The sequence below is a fragment of the Triturus cristatus genome, chromosome 5_2, assembly GCF_964204655.1.
Source record: "Triturus cristatus chromosome 5_2, aTriCri1.1, whole genome shotgun sequence".
Classification (NCBI taxonomy): domain Eukaryota; kingdom Metazoa; phylum Chordata; class Amphibia; order Caudata; family Salamandridae; genus Triturus; species Triturus cristatus.
The window spans coordinates 148,274,050-148,290,911 of NC_140588.1; the positions used below are offsets into that span (position 1 = coordinate 148,274,050).

Sequence of the window (16,862 nt, forward strand, 5' to 3'; positions counted from 1 at the left end):
GGTCAAAATGAATAGTGTACCCATGCTTGTTGCAGCCTAGTGTGGTTAAATATCCTAGCATGACTTAAGAATCCCAACATTGTTCATTGTAGGGCCATCATGGTTTTTCTTACTTTAGGTGGAAGAGCATTACCATCTGATAGTAAGGGTTTGCACCTAAAGGATATGCACACTTCAAATCAAGGTCACCTATGGTCCTCTTGCATCAGGTTATTAAGAGAATGGACAATTAGTTGTATTAGATTCTAGCTCAACAGTACCAGCCTTTTCCCTGTACCGCTAGAGGAGAGAAAGCATTTTGGCTATCACCAGTAAAATCAGTCTATACCCCATTACTGTGGTGCACTGTGCCTTCTAATGGCATTTTGTGTGTTCTGTGTGCTATGTAAGAAAGGGAAATATGTTCCTTCAGAGGAAATACTGAGGGGTTGATTTATATGTTAGATGTATGTCACAATTGCTATGGAGTATACATACAGCCAACATAATGGTCTACCCATCCGATTTGGATGTGGGTGAACCATAGGTTAGGCTAAAGCAGCAACTACTCTGTCATCACCATAGCCAAACCACTCCAATGGCCTGATGGAGTAGGGGCCTTTGGCGAAATGGCTATATGTTTGCCCACCCAATTAGGATGGGCGGACATATCGCCACAATATTACTGTCTGTCACCACCAGGCAAACCCTGGAAGTGAGGGACAGTACAATGGTAATAATGCTCCCTTTCCAACATAAGATGACTCCTATAGTGAGGGGTGCATTACATTTTTTTATTTTTTTAAAAAAATCACATTTTTAGATTTGCTTTTTGAAAATGAACAAAGAAAATGGTTTGGTGCAGGGCTGTGTCAGCACGATTCAACTTTACACCAAACAGTGAAATGCATTTATGCAACTGCTGTGTTGGCCATTCCTGACAGTGAATTATAAATGACAGCCTTTTTTGTGGTCATTTATAAATGTGGAGGGTAGTCCCTCTACCAGGGGACATAGTAATTACCTCTGTCCTCCTGGTGGAACAACGGGCCGGTCGCCCAGAAATATATCAGACCCTACATGCCTGCAGAAAAGAGCTTTTTCCTACTTTGTGAATGTGAACTTAATGCTGGTGTGCTTGGGGCTTCTCTCCTCATGGGTATGTTGATACAGTGCTAGAATATGCATTTATATTCTGCCATGATCATATCTTCCATATACCAGTAAATTAGCTCTGTTTTCTTTTTCACATGTGATGCGCATAGCATAGTAACCAGATTCCTTGCCTGAAAGAGTTTGTGTGCTCCCATTGACCATTTGGGGCCAGCACTATCTCTTGCTCTTTAGAAGTCTGTGAGGGTGCATTATTTTCTAGTTGGATGTGGTGTTCCAAATTTAAAGGTAATTTTGGCAGAAGTTGCGTTATGTTACCACCGATGTCTAAAAAAATGATACATTTTTGCTCCCTAATGTGTTAGTTTGTTCTTTGAGCAGACTCAATGGAGGTAACTGTGAATCTTCTGTGGAAGACATTTGCCAGCATTGTAACGCTGCTTCTTGATGTTCCCTCTTTAGCCCAATGCCAGACGGTTGAACCATAGAAAATCCTTTTATCTATTGTAACTAATTCCCAAACACTTGATTTCAGATATCAGCTGAAGCTAGTATTTCCATTATCAGCCTTACACATCTGTGACATTAGTATCTCCAGAAAGCTAGTAGTTGTCTCAAACATTTTACACCTAAAACACTTTGGATCTCAACTTGAAAGGAAAGATAGGTGTCCAACGAAGAGACCTCAAACACTAGATTTTAAAGTCTAAGGGCCCGATTCACAGAACAAACTTAAGACTAAATCCTAAACTTAGTACCAATCTGGTATTCACAGAATGCACCTAGTACTTCTGGTATTCACAGAATGAACTTACTACTTTTGCGGTTCACAAAATGAACTTAGGACTTTTGCTATTCACAGAATCCATTTACGACCACTAAACTTACGTCCGCACTCGGGCCGGAATTTCCGCACCCGGAGCGGAATTTCCGGGCCCAGAGCGGAAAGTCCGCACGCGGGCCGGAAAGTCCGCTCCGGACGCGGAATATCCGCTCCCGGGCCGGAAACTCCGGCCTCGGGCCGGAAATCCCGCTTCCGGGCCGGAAGTTCCGATTACGGGCCGGAAAATCCGGTTTGGTGGCCATTGATCATGTGAGCCAAGGGTGAACCTGTCCAAGTCCCTACCATCCCCCACCATGCATCAGCTGACACACTCCAGCCAATCCTAGCTCGGCAGCATGTATAACTGCAGAGCAGACACACACAAACCCTTTCAACATGTCACTGAATGTGTTTGTTGCACTGCCCCTTGCCATGCAGCAAAACCACTTGAGGAGGAGGAGGAGGAGAGCCAGAGCAGAGAGGATCTTCAGACAGAGGATCAACTTATTTGGAATGTCCAGTCAAGATATAAGGGCCAGGTACCGTTTCCCTCCAGAAATCATCTTGGATATGGTATGTGAGTGGGAGCAGGAACTTGACTCCGTGACCTGCTGCTCACATGCAATACCAGCATACCTCAAGATCCTATCAGCGCTCCATTTCTTCGCCACTGGCTCATTCCAAAGGGTCTCCAGTGACCATGTGGGCATATCCCAGGCGAGCCAGTCGCGGTGCCTGCATCAGGTACTGCGATGCATCACTGCAAGATCCCACCACCACATACATATGCCACCGACACTGGCCCTGAGACAAAGGGCAGCACGAGATTTCTTTCGCATTGCACAATTTCCACGTGTGCTGGGTGCAATTGACTGTACCCATATGGCCCTTCAGCCACCCCGCCACATTGCACACATCTTCTGCAATAGACACCGATGGCATTCCATCAACGTGCAAGCTGTCTGTGATGCCAGAGTGAGGTTCATTGATGTGCATGCGGTGTTCCCCGGCAGTACCCATGACAGCTTCATATTCCGCATGTCACCTCTTGCCCGGCGGATGGCTGCGGAAGAATTTGGCAACATGTGGCTACTGGGTAAGTACCAAGCGTTAGAAAGGAGGAATATGTGTTTTTGAAATGTCTGAATGCCCCCCAAAATTAACCATTGTACTATAAGAATCATAAAGCTAGATACAGGGCCCACCTGACAATGCATGTAATACAGTATAGATCATGTCCTGTGCAAGTCAAAGAGGGAAATCTAACCAACTGCCCTTTCCCCTCTACTCAGGTGACGCTGGGTATGCACTCACCCCACATCTCCTCACCCCTTACAGGCGTGCAGACACTGTACCACAGCGTAGGTACAATAGGGCACACATACGGACTCGAGCCATCATAGAGCGCACTTTTGGTCTGTTGAAGTCGCGATTCAGATGTCTCGACCGTACAGGGGGGGTGCTGCAGTACTCCCCAGAAGTAGTGTGCAAGATCATTTTAGCCTGTTGTGTCTTGCACAACATTGCCTTAACGCATGGCTTACAGATACCGCTGGAACCTCGGCTACCTATGAATCTGGGAAACCGGGCCATGGCACATAACCGAGGTCAGGGCATGCAAGTCCGTGAGCAGCTTGTTGCCACGTTTTTCACATGAGCAACCTGTAGTGGAATGGACTAAATGTGGATTGCTGTCTGTTGCCAATGATGAAACTTGGATATACACGACTGTGTCAATAAATTCCTTCCTGAGGCAACTTTGCAAGCCACACTAACTGCATGTTAATCACAGCTCTTGACAGTAGTCAAAAGGTTGAGCCTGCACGTGCCCATGTCAGCGATCAGTGTAGTGGATGTCCCGAAAGAATCTATAGCCGCAGATGCAAGATGATACATGTACTGAGAGACACAGCCGGACCTCATGAGGATGGGTCTCTTAATCAGTAAAGGCCATAACCATAGCATTGTCAGCCCTGTGCCATCAACAGATGTGACTCTTCCACAAATGATGCGCCCATGACGTGAGTGATGCAATGGGTCAATCAGACACCATGGGGCAGATTAATGTGGGACTTGCGGCCCTTTCACGCTGCCGTTGCGTCACTTTTGTGACGCTGCGGCGGTGCAAAGCCAGCGCCATGCTGCGGGGTATGTACTATATGACGCATCTGGGAGATGCGTCACGTTGTAAAGGCCTGCGCCACATGTAGGCGTTCTGGCGCAGGGGGGGGCCTTCCGGGCGCAGAAACGCCTCCTAAAAATCTCCAATATTTCACTCAGTCACTTTTAAGGCCATGCTGCGTCAAAAACCCTGTGCCTGCTTGAAGCAGGCGTAAGGATTGACGCAGCATCATAGGGATAGGGCACCCCCGAGCCTTGCTGGAGCTGTGTTGTGCATGCGACGCAACTCCAGCAATGCGCCGCCTTTCCAACGGGGGATGCGTCACGCATCTGCACATCCGAGCAGCACGGTGCACCGAAATGTCAATGCGGCGCATCTGTGTTGGCGCACAGGTGGGCAGATGCATCGCAACTCTTCTGACGCATCTCTGCTGATAAGCAGAGATGCGCCAGAAGCCGTAAAGCTGCCCCCATGTGTCTGTGATATATCCACACTTCTCAAACACAATGTTCCGGAACACATCACACAACTCTGCAAATGAGCACCTAATATGGACTACATGTACCATAATGCAAAGCATGAGAAACTGAAACAGAAACTGCAGAAATGTCTTGAAATGGTCACTTCACCCTCTTGTCACATTTAAATAATTCTCACATGCACTGTCTTTTCTTTTTTATCCACAACAGAACAGCAGGATGGCAGTAGATGTGATTCCAGATTGTGGATGGATCTGGATGACTACAAAATGGCAGGAAACTACTTCCTGTGATGTATTTGCTACCTCCCACTCCCTGTCAAACATTTCCTGTATGGAATTATATGTTCCGGGTCATTTTCGGAATTTGCGGCCAAAAAGCGGAGCGTACGGCCCGTGTGCGGACGCTCCGATTACGGAGCGTACGGCCCGTGTGCGGACCCCCCGCTCCGGAACCGGAAACTGCGCTCACGGGCCGTAAACTCCGAAAATGACCCGGAACACATAATTTCATTCAGGAAATGTTTTACAGGAAGTGGGAGGCAGGAAATACATCACAGGAAATAGTTAGCAGCCATTTTGTGTTAATTCTGAGTCATCCTCTATCACAGACAGATCCTCTGACATCCTGCTGCTCTCATCCTTCTTATTATCCCCATAATGGCTGAGGGTTACGAAGAGAAGGCACCCCCTTTCACTGAAAGTGAGTTGGACATCTTGGCTGAGGGGGTGCTGGCCAAATTTTCTCAGCTATATGGGGACCCTGAACACCAGCTGAGCAATGCAGCCCGGGCCAGGCTGTGGGCCAACATCGCCGAGCGCTGCAGTGCAGTGGGAGTCCACACCAGGAGTGCGAGGGCATGCCGCAAGCGCTGGGAGGACCTAAAACGGTGGGCCCGGCACAAGGCTGAGGAGCTGGTGGGCCAGTCTTCCCAGCACCATGTGCATCGTCCTCGCCTATCCCCACTGTACAGGAGGGTCCTGCGATCAGCTTGGCAGACCCTCCATGCTCAGCTGGAGGAGCATGAGCAGCAGGGACATGGTAAGTGCATCATATGCTAAATGTGTCTGGGAGTATGATGTGAGTGAAACAGTGCTGTACCATTGTGTGTCCGATGCCTCCATTCACAGATTCCGTGTCCATGCAGCAGTAACCAAGCTTAAAAAGGCACACTGTGGCATATGGACTGTACAGGGCAGAGTGCATTTTGGGAGTTGGAGTCTCGTCATGACAACTGGCTAAATGAGCCATATTTGTGCATTTGTACTGAAATCAGCTCTTCCCGCACCACTGCAATTGGCACTAGGAAATCATGTGTGCATTGGATGAGCAATGGTACAGACACTGTCCAGTGTGCGCATGGCAGGCCAAAGGGTATTGGATGCTATGACTTGCATTGCATTTTTAGAGTTTGGGTTCCAATTGTGACAAAACATCATGTGCCATGGAGTCAAGACAGACTTTGACATCCTTGCATCACTCTTAAGCGCTTCTAAATTTACAAGGGGTGTCCACTGACAGACGTCTCAGCCTCAGTGGCCTGTTTCACATTTCACATGTACAGGTAGCTGTCACTAAATTCCCCCAGTGTTCAGCGGTGTACTGCATTACCATATCAGTCACCAAAGCCAATATGTGCCACTGGATTGTCAGTACATGTGTGGGGACAGCCAAAGGCTAGACTCACAATTTAGCTACAGAAATAGGCCAGAGCCTCAGTGCATGTGTGACCCACATTCGCCACTTGTCGTGTCCCATACAATGCTACAAAGCAGATGACACTTGTCCAGACCTTCAATAGCTGCGACTCCCTATGAATGGCCATAATCTGAGATTCGGGACTTCATGTTCTCCATTGGTGGACTGCTTTTGGAACCTGCACATGTAGCTGTGGCAGGACACACAGATCCCCAGAATGCCAGGTTGAGGGTTGGCCAATACAGTTGTGTAAGCCACACACATCCACGTGAGATGGCCATGTCAGACTCAATCCAGGAAATGACGGTGAACATACACGTAATGTCAGCTCATAGACACTGACAACTATTGAGTGTGATCAGAGGAAAATAAGTCTGACCTTGGCTCGTCCTGCATGACACAAACATAACATTCGGATTTTGCTTACATTTCAGCAGGCACAGCTGGCGAAACAGAAGGGCGGCAGGACCAGGTCCGGAGCAAGAGGCCACCAGTGCGGCGGCGGCTACACCCTCTTGCCACCAGCAAGGAAGAGGAGGATGAGGAGGGACCCTCAACATCAAGAGGCAAGGGGATTGCGCCCACCCGGACTGACAAGGGACACCCTGATGCTGGTGCCACATCCCGGGTGGAGGCTGCAGACATTGAATCGGGGGGGGGGTGAACACGACACCTCGGACCATGAGGTGTTGGAGAGCTACTCTCCTCAGGAATCTTCACCTGTGGTCCCTGAAAAGGTGTCCTCGGGGCAGGCCAACAAACAATCTGGGCCTGCCATCAGCCCCTCCCTACCTCTAGAGTTCCCCATTCCATCGGGGGACCCAGCTGCATCCCCTGCAACCAGTCCCCCTCATCGTAGCCGCCAGCTCCCCAACATCATTGGCTCCGGACCTCAGGCACCACATCCCTCCTTTTCCACCCAGGCCCCTCCCGGTGTTGTTCCTCCTGTGGCTGTGCCAGTGGACTTGATGTGGATGTGTGAGGGTCAGCCAGACATGTCCGCTCGCATCCAGCTACAAGTGTGTATGGAGGTACGCATGATGCGAGAGGACATGCTCCGAACAATGGCCACCCTCACCACCAGCATCAATTCACTGTCCGCAGCCATCTCGTCTGTTGTCTCCCCAATCCCTTCCCATACCACTGTCAATGTCTCCCCCTGTCCGTTGCCCCACACTGTTTCCCCCCGTACTCCTTGTGTGGCACGAACCCAAGTGGTGCCTGTTCCTGCACCCGCCAGACGTGTGCCTGCATCGGACTCTGAGGATCTGGACATTGTGGTCCTAGAGGATGACCAGAAGGACACTTGACTTTTGACGTGAACAATTATTTCATTTTCCCCTTGTAAATAGACTGTTTTCCCTGACGCTCCCTGACGTGTTTTATTTTTTTTGCCCCACCCCAATCCAGGTTCCCATCTCCCTCTGCATTAAGATCATCATTTGTTTTCCTTTCTCCCTTCCAAACGGACGGTTGTTCTGTTGTACCTTCTTAAAATACAATTCGGAATACTAATAACTTCCACTTGTTTTACTTCATTCTGAATGTCTGGTTATGAATATGGACACATATTTGGTGAGTCATCTGCTATGCACATAATGGCTGGTTGCAACGATGGGTTACACTTGTAACTGTGTCACACACACACATACCTTCTCACATCTCGAGGCCACCTGCAACGTTACACAGGACATGATACACAACAGATTATTATTTTTGGTAGGTGTTTATTTGGTGCACACACAATCACGTGATCACATTGTCCTGGGTTCCTGTCACTGGTGAGTGCGACGCCGCAATATGGGGGGGATGACCGCTCCGAGTGCTCAGGTCTGGTTAGCCGCCTACGTGGAGGTGGGTACTGTCCAAGGGACTGTCCAGGGTCATCCACATGTGCTGGGGCAGATGGTGTATGCACACTTGATGGTTGTGCCTGGACAAGGGCAGGTTGTGCACGTGGTGAGAGTGCCTGTACAGGTGGTGGTGGTGGTTGTGCAGGTGGCGGGAGTGACTGTACAGGTGGTGGTGGTTGTGCAGGTGGCGGGAGTGACTGTACAGGTGGTGGTGGTTGTGCAGGTGGCGGGAGTGACTGTACAGGTGGTGGTGGTTGTGCAGGTGGCGGGAGTGACTGTACAGGTGGTGGTGGTTGTGCAGGTGGCGGGATTGACTCTACAGGTGGTGATGGTGGTTGTGCAGGTGGTGGGAGTGCCTGTACAGGGGGTGGTGTTGGGAGTGCCAGTTCAGCCCGCTAGTGGGGATGTCTCCCTTTGCTGTGTTGGTGTGCAGTTGGTACAGGTGTGGGGATGTGCTGTCCTGTGGGCAGATATGATGGCTCCCCTCCCTGCGTTGACCGTGAAGGGAAAGGTTGGCTCACTCTCAATATGCCCTCCATCATCTTCATGGCCAAGGCATGGTGTCTTGCACTCTCTTCCCTCTGGATGGATAGCATGTCTCGCATATTTCTGGACATGTCCTGCCAAGTCCTATCCATCCTATCCAACACTTGGCTCAGCCTCTCCACCGCCTGAGGGAAGTGGACCATGTCCTGCAGGGAGTCCGACATGGCGGACAGGGTAGCCCCTATGGCACTAATGTCCTGCCTCATATCGCTCTGCTTTTGGAAGAAGTCCTGCTCCCACTGGTCATCACAGCCAGGTGCAGGCCCTCTCTGCAGCTGTCTGCCATGGATGGGATGTGCAGGTCCTACGGCAGGGGGTGGGGTGGGAGGTGGGAGCCTGTGGGCAGGTGAATGGTGCCCAGGGGATTCCAGCAGCATAACAGGGCTGGTACTACCCCCAGATGTTGGAGAGGATGACAGGGATACACTGTCTAGGGAAGAGTGGGTAGGGGAACCACCATGTTGCTCCTGGACGTGAGGACTGTGAGGGAGTGATGTCTGTGTTGTGATGCGTGTGTGCTGTGGCTGGTTTGCTCGAGTCTGGGGACAGGCCATGGTATGCCTGGGAGGAGGCGGAGGGACGTTGCTTGGCAGAGGAGTTGATGCCCTGACCGATTTAGCCAATCTGGCACGATATCGCGCATTGGCATCTTCATCGTCAGACATGTAGTCCTCATCATCCACCAAGTAGAGGTCCTCAGGAAATTCTTCCTCCTCCTCCTGAGCAGTGCTTGCAGCCGACATCACAGCTTGGAGGATCAGGGGATTCTCCCCTCTGATTCCACGTCGGCCCGCACTGGTCATAGGCCTGTCATCCTCGTCATCAGCATCCCCTGGAACAGAGGTTGCAACCGTATTAGGGATTGACCTGGTATGACATGTGGTGCAACACAAGGGTTTGTATCAACTGTACTTTGCATCAACAGATGAGGATCATGTGACCTGTGTAGGGTACCACCACAAATGACAGCTCACACCATAGCACTGAGGTGTTACACAGATACAGGCAAACTCACCAGCTCCAGCCACAACTCTCTGTCCCTTGGTGTTCCCCCCTAGTGTCACCTGCTGGACCTGTCTCCTCACGGGCCTAGCTGTCCCTGAACCAGCAGCTGTAGAGGGAAGTGACAACATTCTCAATTATCTGCATCACCAATTGTCAGACAGGCACATGACACTCCTGATTTGTATTTCACTTTGTACACAACAACTGCTGATTACATGCAGAGGGGAATCAGGATCTCTGTCATGGCTTTGGAGTCGAAGCCAGTGACACACCTCATGCTAGAATTACCTGAAGGACGGCTGCGCGAGGGTTGGATGTCATTCAGTCCCCGGGATGGTGCATGCTGCTGGGGTGTAATCCGGTCAGCAGCTGTGATAAGACATACAGGTCTATATTTTGCAACCACAGATGGTAGCTCTGAGCCAACATGTCATTCACAATGACTATTTGTGGGTAATCCAGTACTATGTGCAGCATGTTTAGCTCCTGAACATTACATTTGGGCACCTGCTCACATGCAGCAGTTGCCAGCCGTTCCCTCCACACAGCAGTGACATCAATAAGATGACACATCAACAGACACCTCATGCTAGAATTACCTGAAGGACGGCTGCGCGAGGGTTGGATGTCATTCAGTCCCCGGGATGGTGCATGCTGCTGGGGTGTAATCCGGTCAGCAGCTGTGATAAGACATACAGGTCTATATTTTGCAACAACAGATGGTAGTTCTGAGCCAACATGTCATTCTCAATGATCATTTGTGGGTAATCCAGGACTATGTGCAGCATGTGTAGCTCCTGAACTTTACATTTGGGCACCTGCTCACATGCAGCAGTTGCCAGCCGTTCCCTCCACACAGCAGTGACATCAATAAGATGACACATCAACAGACACCTCATGCTAGAATTACCTGAAGGACGGCTGCGCGAGGGGTGAACAGCTGCAGCCAGGATGTCATTGAGTGCCCGGGATGGTGCACGCTGCTGGGGTGTAATCCGGTCAGCAGCTGTGATAAGACATACAGGTCTATATTTTGCAACAACAGATGGTAGTTCTGAGCCAACATGTCATTCTCAATGACCATTTGTGGGTAATCCAGGACTATGTGCAGCATGTGTAGCTCCTGAACTGTACATTTGGGCACCTGCTCACATGCAGCAGTTGCCAGCCGTTCCCTCCACACAGCAGTGACATCAATCAGATGACACATCAACAGACACACATGTATGAGAAGATTACTGATAGGAAGGGATAAATGACCCGGATTCCTCCCCATTACACTGCTATCACCTTTGCCATTCAGACTTACATATTTCCAGAGTCTCATGTTGTTTGTTGTCAAGTCAGAAAGGGTTTCATGTGTGAGATTTACAATAGTCAGGGACATGATGTTGCTCATTTGTGCTTCCCCACGCATGAAGTCACACATATTTGTATGAGAGAACACAATGTCTTACGTCCGTCCTTTGAGTGTCCTCTCTTTGCGTACTCTATTTCCCAGATCATGGTACTACTTAGCTGACGACGATTGGTGTCTTGTACAGCAGACATCCAAACCTCTTTTGTCAAACACTCCCCTATACATGTGAATACAGTAGGAGAGGAGGCAAGCAGAATGTAACATTTGGTTTATACTCACACATTGCGGATCGGCTGAGAGGCTTTGATGCCTTCAGCCTGCACTGGATTAGCGTGTTGCACTTCTGCCTAGTCATTTAGCAGGTGTAACTGCATGAAGATTCACCTTAGGAGCTCCTACATTAATCTCAAAGGTACACTACTGGCATCAGTGTTGGCCTCAGCCATGCTATTTTCATCATGGTGTTTCCTATCATTGAATTGCAAGCCGATTGTGTTTTGGTCACTTCATATGACTCATGGTACTATAGAATGTCCATTCTGCACTCACTTGGCATACATTTTGTGTCATCCTTTCATTAGCCACCAGGGTCTGATCTTGCATGGGTTCAAATGCCATATGTGAGCATATTGTGATGCAGAACAACAGTGTTGTAATACACATGCAACATACGGCGGACGTGAAAGGCACATTTCTTGAGCAGTCAGCCTGATATATTATTGGGTTCCCCTCCCTTGGCCCAGCACGGGAACAGTGTGTGGGCCCTGAACAGATGTCACAGCCAACCTTGTAGCAGAAGTCAGTGTGTGTCTTTGATTCTGGGAGGACCTCGTTGTACCTACAATGATAAGTGTGTTTTGCTACTTAACATTCTGGCAGCCACATGTGATGCACTAGATTTCTGGCACAAAGGATGAGCACAAGCATTTGTGGGCACCAGCGTTGCATTAGTGTGTTATACGTAATATAATGATTGCTCCCACATTACTTCGAATGGGCCCACTACCTGGATGCAACCTATATCACAATGACATGTCTACGGATCCTGATGTGAGGTCCACTATCGTGTTTTGTTGATGGGCAACACAGAAGCCAGACAATGTAAGTGGTACATGACCAGCTGTGTGGACTGGGCATTTGATCTATATTGGAAACATTCAAAGTTGGACAGTGTATTCATTGTCAATACTAATGACCCTGGGATCTCACTTGTTCATCATTGCGACATTTCAGTCAATTAATTTGATTGATTACGTCTACAGACACCATTACAACATAGTGGGGGCACCCTTTTGAGTAGTTGTGGCACTCGATAACAGGATTGGATTCCCAGGTCTGGGCCTGTTGCTGTAAAACATGTCATGTTGCGCAATTACGATGAGCCAAGACATGTAATATATTGTCTTCAGCTGTTCACAATTATAATTAGCTAAAGGTGGATGTCCATTGACTACTCCAATAGTAATGCAGCTATTTGTACATCTCTGGTTGACTTTCATATGTGGGCACTACATGTCCCTCGGTCACTCCTAGCAATGTATGCATTTTGACCATCTCCTGGCCACTTTGACTTACCAGTCGGTGAGGGTGTACGGTGGCGATGCCTCCCAGTCGATGCAGGGACCTCTGCTGCGGCAGTTGTCTGTGCTCTGGCTGAATGTGTCAATGGGTGAGAAGAGAGAAAACTAAACATCTGGAATATGTGCTTGTGGAACATTTCTGTGATTTCCCCATTTCTTCTGCATGCTAACAGTGTTATGCAGTACTGCTGCTGACTGGGCAGGTAGGAGCAGTGGTGCATTGGGGTCGTAGTGGCGTGGCAGGGTGGGAAATGTACAACAGAATAGGTGTCTGACTTTTGGACCAGATGGTTCTCTCACCTTCTGCTTTGTGCTTTAAGCTTGCACGGGGTGGTTTACTTCTTAGAGATTTAGTGGCATGTTTCCACGCCCCTTGTAATACATTTACACCGCAGTTGCGTCACTTCTGTGACACAGCGGTGGGGTAATACAGGTGACACCTTTAGACTTATTCACAATGTAATGCATCTATGGGTATGCCTCACGGTGTGCGGTCCTGCGCAACATTAAACATGCATCAGCTGTGATGTAGGCAGGGTGTGTGTTTATTTGGTTATGCCTCGTACAAGTGATGCATTGTAATCGACGGCATTTCACGTAGTCACTTTTCATAGGGTGTTGCCATGCAAACTTAAACCAGCTTGAGGCACCTGTAATGAGTTGCCCTGAACGTTAGGTGTAGGCGGTCCATGGACATAGTTGGAGTTGCGTCACACTTGCAACACTACTCCAGCAGAGCATCCCCCTAATGCCATCAGTTGCGACACCCATCTGTCTATCCCAGCGCCACAGTGCACCGCATTGTCAATGTGACGCATCCGCGGTTGCACAAGAGTTGGATTGGGTGTGGCATTGTTACTGGCGCATCTCTGCTGTTATTTGTCAATTGCTACTTAGCGGGCTGGTGTATTAATGCAACTGGACAGTGGCCATGTTTTCAGAAGTGGGGGAGGGATTTGCCATTTCCATCGCTAAGGATTGTGGGACTTGTAGTGCTACATACAGAGGGTGACACAGGAGTCTCTGACTGACGGATTAATTTATACACTTTGGACTACTTCCTTATTCACCCTGACAGTGCAACACAGACATTCTATTCATGCACTTTAACTTTTCATCCCACTTACCTGGTACCACGTAGCTGACGTCACTGACAGGCAGCCCATGGACCAAGTGGGGGTGTATGGTTGTCAGGATGTCCTCCTCCTGTGTGGTGAGGCGGATGCGTGGTCCAGAGTGTGCGGCTGGGAGGATCCGTTGTAATTCCATCCTGGAGTATTTCTCCTTTACCCTCAGCCGCTCATCCTGCCATATTTTTTTTAAGGTCCTGGACAGTGCGCCTCTCCTCCCCCAATGCTGTGACAGCAGTGGCTAATTGCTGCCACAGGGCTGCCTTCTGGGTCCCACTGGTGCAGTAGGGTGGGAGTCCATAGAGGCGTTTGTGGTGCCTGACAATGAACTCCACAAGCATGGTGGTCTCCTCTGCTGTATAGTTCCTCTTTCTCTTCAGGAGCTCCATTTTCTTAGCCGGTCTCTGCTTGCAAATACAAACTGTGTGTGGCCAAACCAGTTCCTTCACTGTGTGCTGCTTTTAAATGTTTTTTGCTGCAGGTCAATCTGTGTTAATTGGCTTCAGCTGGATCATGGTGGGGGATGGTAGGCAGTAGCAACATGATGGCTAACTGGAGCTGTTGGCTGGGATTGGCTGGAGTGCGTCAGCTGATGCATGGTGGGGGATGGTAGGGACTTGAACAGGTGTTTCCCCTTGGCTCAAATGATCAATGGCAACAGTTAATGTAGTCTGGTCCCAATTCTGATGTTCCGGCCCGGAAGCGGGATTTCCGGCCCGAGGCCGGAGTTTCCGGCCCGGGAGCGGATATTCCGCGTCCGGAGCGGACTTTCCGGCCCGCGTGCGGACTTTCCGCTCCGGGCCCGGAATTTCCGCTCCGGGTGCGGAAATTCCGGCCCGAGTGCGGACGTAAGTTTAGTGGTCGTAAATGGATTCTGTGAATAGCAAAAGTCCTAAGTTCATTTTGTGAATAGCAAAAATAGTAAGTTCATTCTGTGAATACCAGAAGTACTAGGTGCATTCTGTGAATACCAGATTGGTACTAAGTTTAGGATTTATTCTTAAGTTTGTTCTGTGAATCTGGCCCTAAGAGTCATCATTATAAGAACCCTCTTCTGCACAGAAGAAACACATGGAATAAAGCACCAACCCAAAGTCTCTGGGCCCGATTCACAGAACTAACTTAAGACAAAATCCTAAACTTACTACCATTTTGTTATTCACAGAATGCACTTACTGCTTTTGGTATTCACAGAATGCACTTACTACTTTTGGTATTCACAGAATGGATTTACGACTACTAACTTTACGTCCGCACTCGGGCCGGAAATTCCGGAGCATTCTGTGAATACCAAAATGGAAGTAAGTTTAGGATTTTGTCTTAAGTTAGTTCTGTGAATCGGGCCCTCTAATTTTCTCTGGTAGATACATTTGGGGTTGATGGAGAATAATCATCACCGCCCAAACTGATGGGGTGTATACGAATCCCTGTAGCAGAGCATTTTCTTGAAGATACTTATTCTGATTGTAGACCCCTAGGTGGATTTTTTGGCTGAAATCCCCGATCCTCCTACCTGTTCAACCCCAAGACCACTGGGTTACAAAGGCAGCCATCCTTTATTTTTTAGGGCAGAGCAACTGAAACTGATTTTCCTTGCCCAGGCATGGTGATCCCCGGAAGGGAATAGAGATTTCCTTTCGCATCAGTGTCAAAAGTTCACAACAAGTTCACAAACAAACTTCTGAGTGTGCCCAGTCGTAAAGTTACTATTATTTCACAGTGTTTGGAATGCTGAAAAAGAGTACATTCACACAAATGTGTAACTTTACCTTTGTGAATCAGGCCTTCAAATTCGTTTTCAGTTGAAGACAAAAAGTGAGACGTTAATTTATCATTTGTGTGTAGATTTAGCCTGGCAGTTTACCATTTTCTTGCAGATTATTGACGCATATTGGATTAAGTTCTTCCCCTTCTGGGTCCGTTGACTGTTACCAATGTTAGCGCTCACTTGCCTAAATTGCAGGCTGAGCAAAGGTCAGCCTGACAGACACTGTTAATTTTCAGATCAGGCAGCCATGAGCTAGACATGCGCTCCTGGAGACTTGACCCCTCAGCTCAGCAAAGGACCTCGAGGCCCTTCCCTTCATGACAATGGGAAACGTCACTCATTGTCTCAAATCTGGGCGCTTCAGTTTTAAGCCCTGTAGCGCCTAGGGTCGAGTGTCAATCAGTGACACTTCATCACAGAGTTGGGTGAGGTCAGCAGTCTCACCGACCCATCCCACTCTGTGATGATGTTGGGACTGCTGCCTTCCCTCAAGGTCAGCCAATGAGGGAAGGCAGCTGTCTCAAGCCACTTAGGACCTCCGAGTCAGAGCGGCTAGTAAGTGTGATTTTTTTTTTAATTAATGTTTGGTGCATGCATGTGTGTATGTATGAATATTTGGTAATGAGTGTTTTACATGGATGTGCGTGTGCACGTGTGTGAATGGTTGGCTGTGAGTGTGTATATGTGTGTGTTTGTCATGTCCACCTCTCCCTCCTAAAATTACCGGCCGCCACTGTTAAATTGTGTCCCTCAATCTTTTACTCAACTTGCCCACAAGAATGCAGTCACTCTTTGTTTCTTTACCTTACATCTAAATAAAGTACTATAATAACTATAGTAAAATAAAATCCCATATATTTACTGTTGCAGTTACCATTTTTATTTCCACAGTGTCTGTACCAGGTTCATCTTCAGTGCAGCAAACCAAGAGGCTCTCGGTATTTCCAGGAATGTCGGCTGCCTTGGCCAGACTTTTTTCACGGAAGAGTACATCTGGGATTCCGAAGTAAAAAGACAGTTAAGACATATATTATACACATAAGGGTGTATGGGCATCTCATAATCTATGTCAAAATAAATCAATTTACAAATCAAGATTCGTTGTATGTTTAAACAGCTGACATGAGCTTTCATTGGGAAATTGATCTGCCACACTAATACTCAGCTTAAAGTCTATGAAATCTGCATTGTTGCTTATGAAGAAATCTTAAATTATTAAATGTATGTATTTGCCCTATTCCATTATGCATTAAGCAGTTTAACAAGCCAAAGTAAAACAAATATACCAATAAACCATCCTGCCTACTGTGCTCAACCATTCTCATTGGATTGAGGTTGACACTGTTTCCAGGGCTATGAATTATCTATGGTTTTATGTAATAAAATTTAAATATCAAAATGTATGT

General features: G+C 48.3%; 1 protein-coding gene across 1 annotated transcript in view; it reads left to right on the forward strand.

Annotated features, from left to right (window-relative positions):
- LOC146822735 (uncharacterized) overlaps positions 1 to 16,466 on the forward strand; it is a 447,601-nt gene extending 431,135 nt beyond the window's left edge. Inside the window, exon 12 of the mRNA XM_085606289.1 lies at positions 16,348 to 16,466. Within this exon, the coding sequence (XP_085462415.1) occupies positions 16,348 to 16,466 (119 nt within the window). The remainder of the gene's footprint in view (positions 1 to 16,347) is intronic.
- The last annotated feature ends 396 nt before the right edge of the window (positions 16,467 to 16,862 follow it).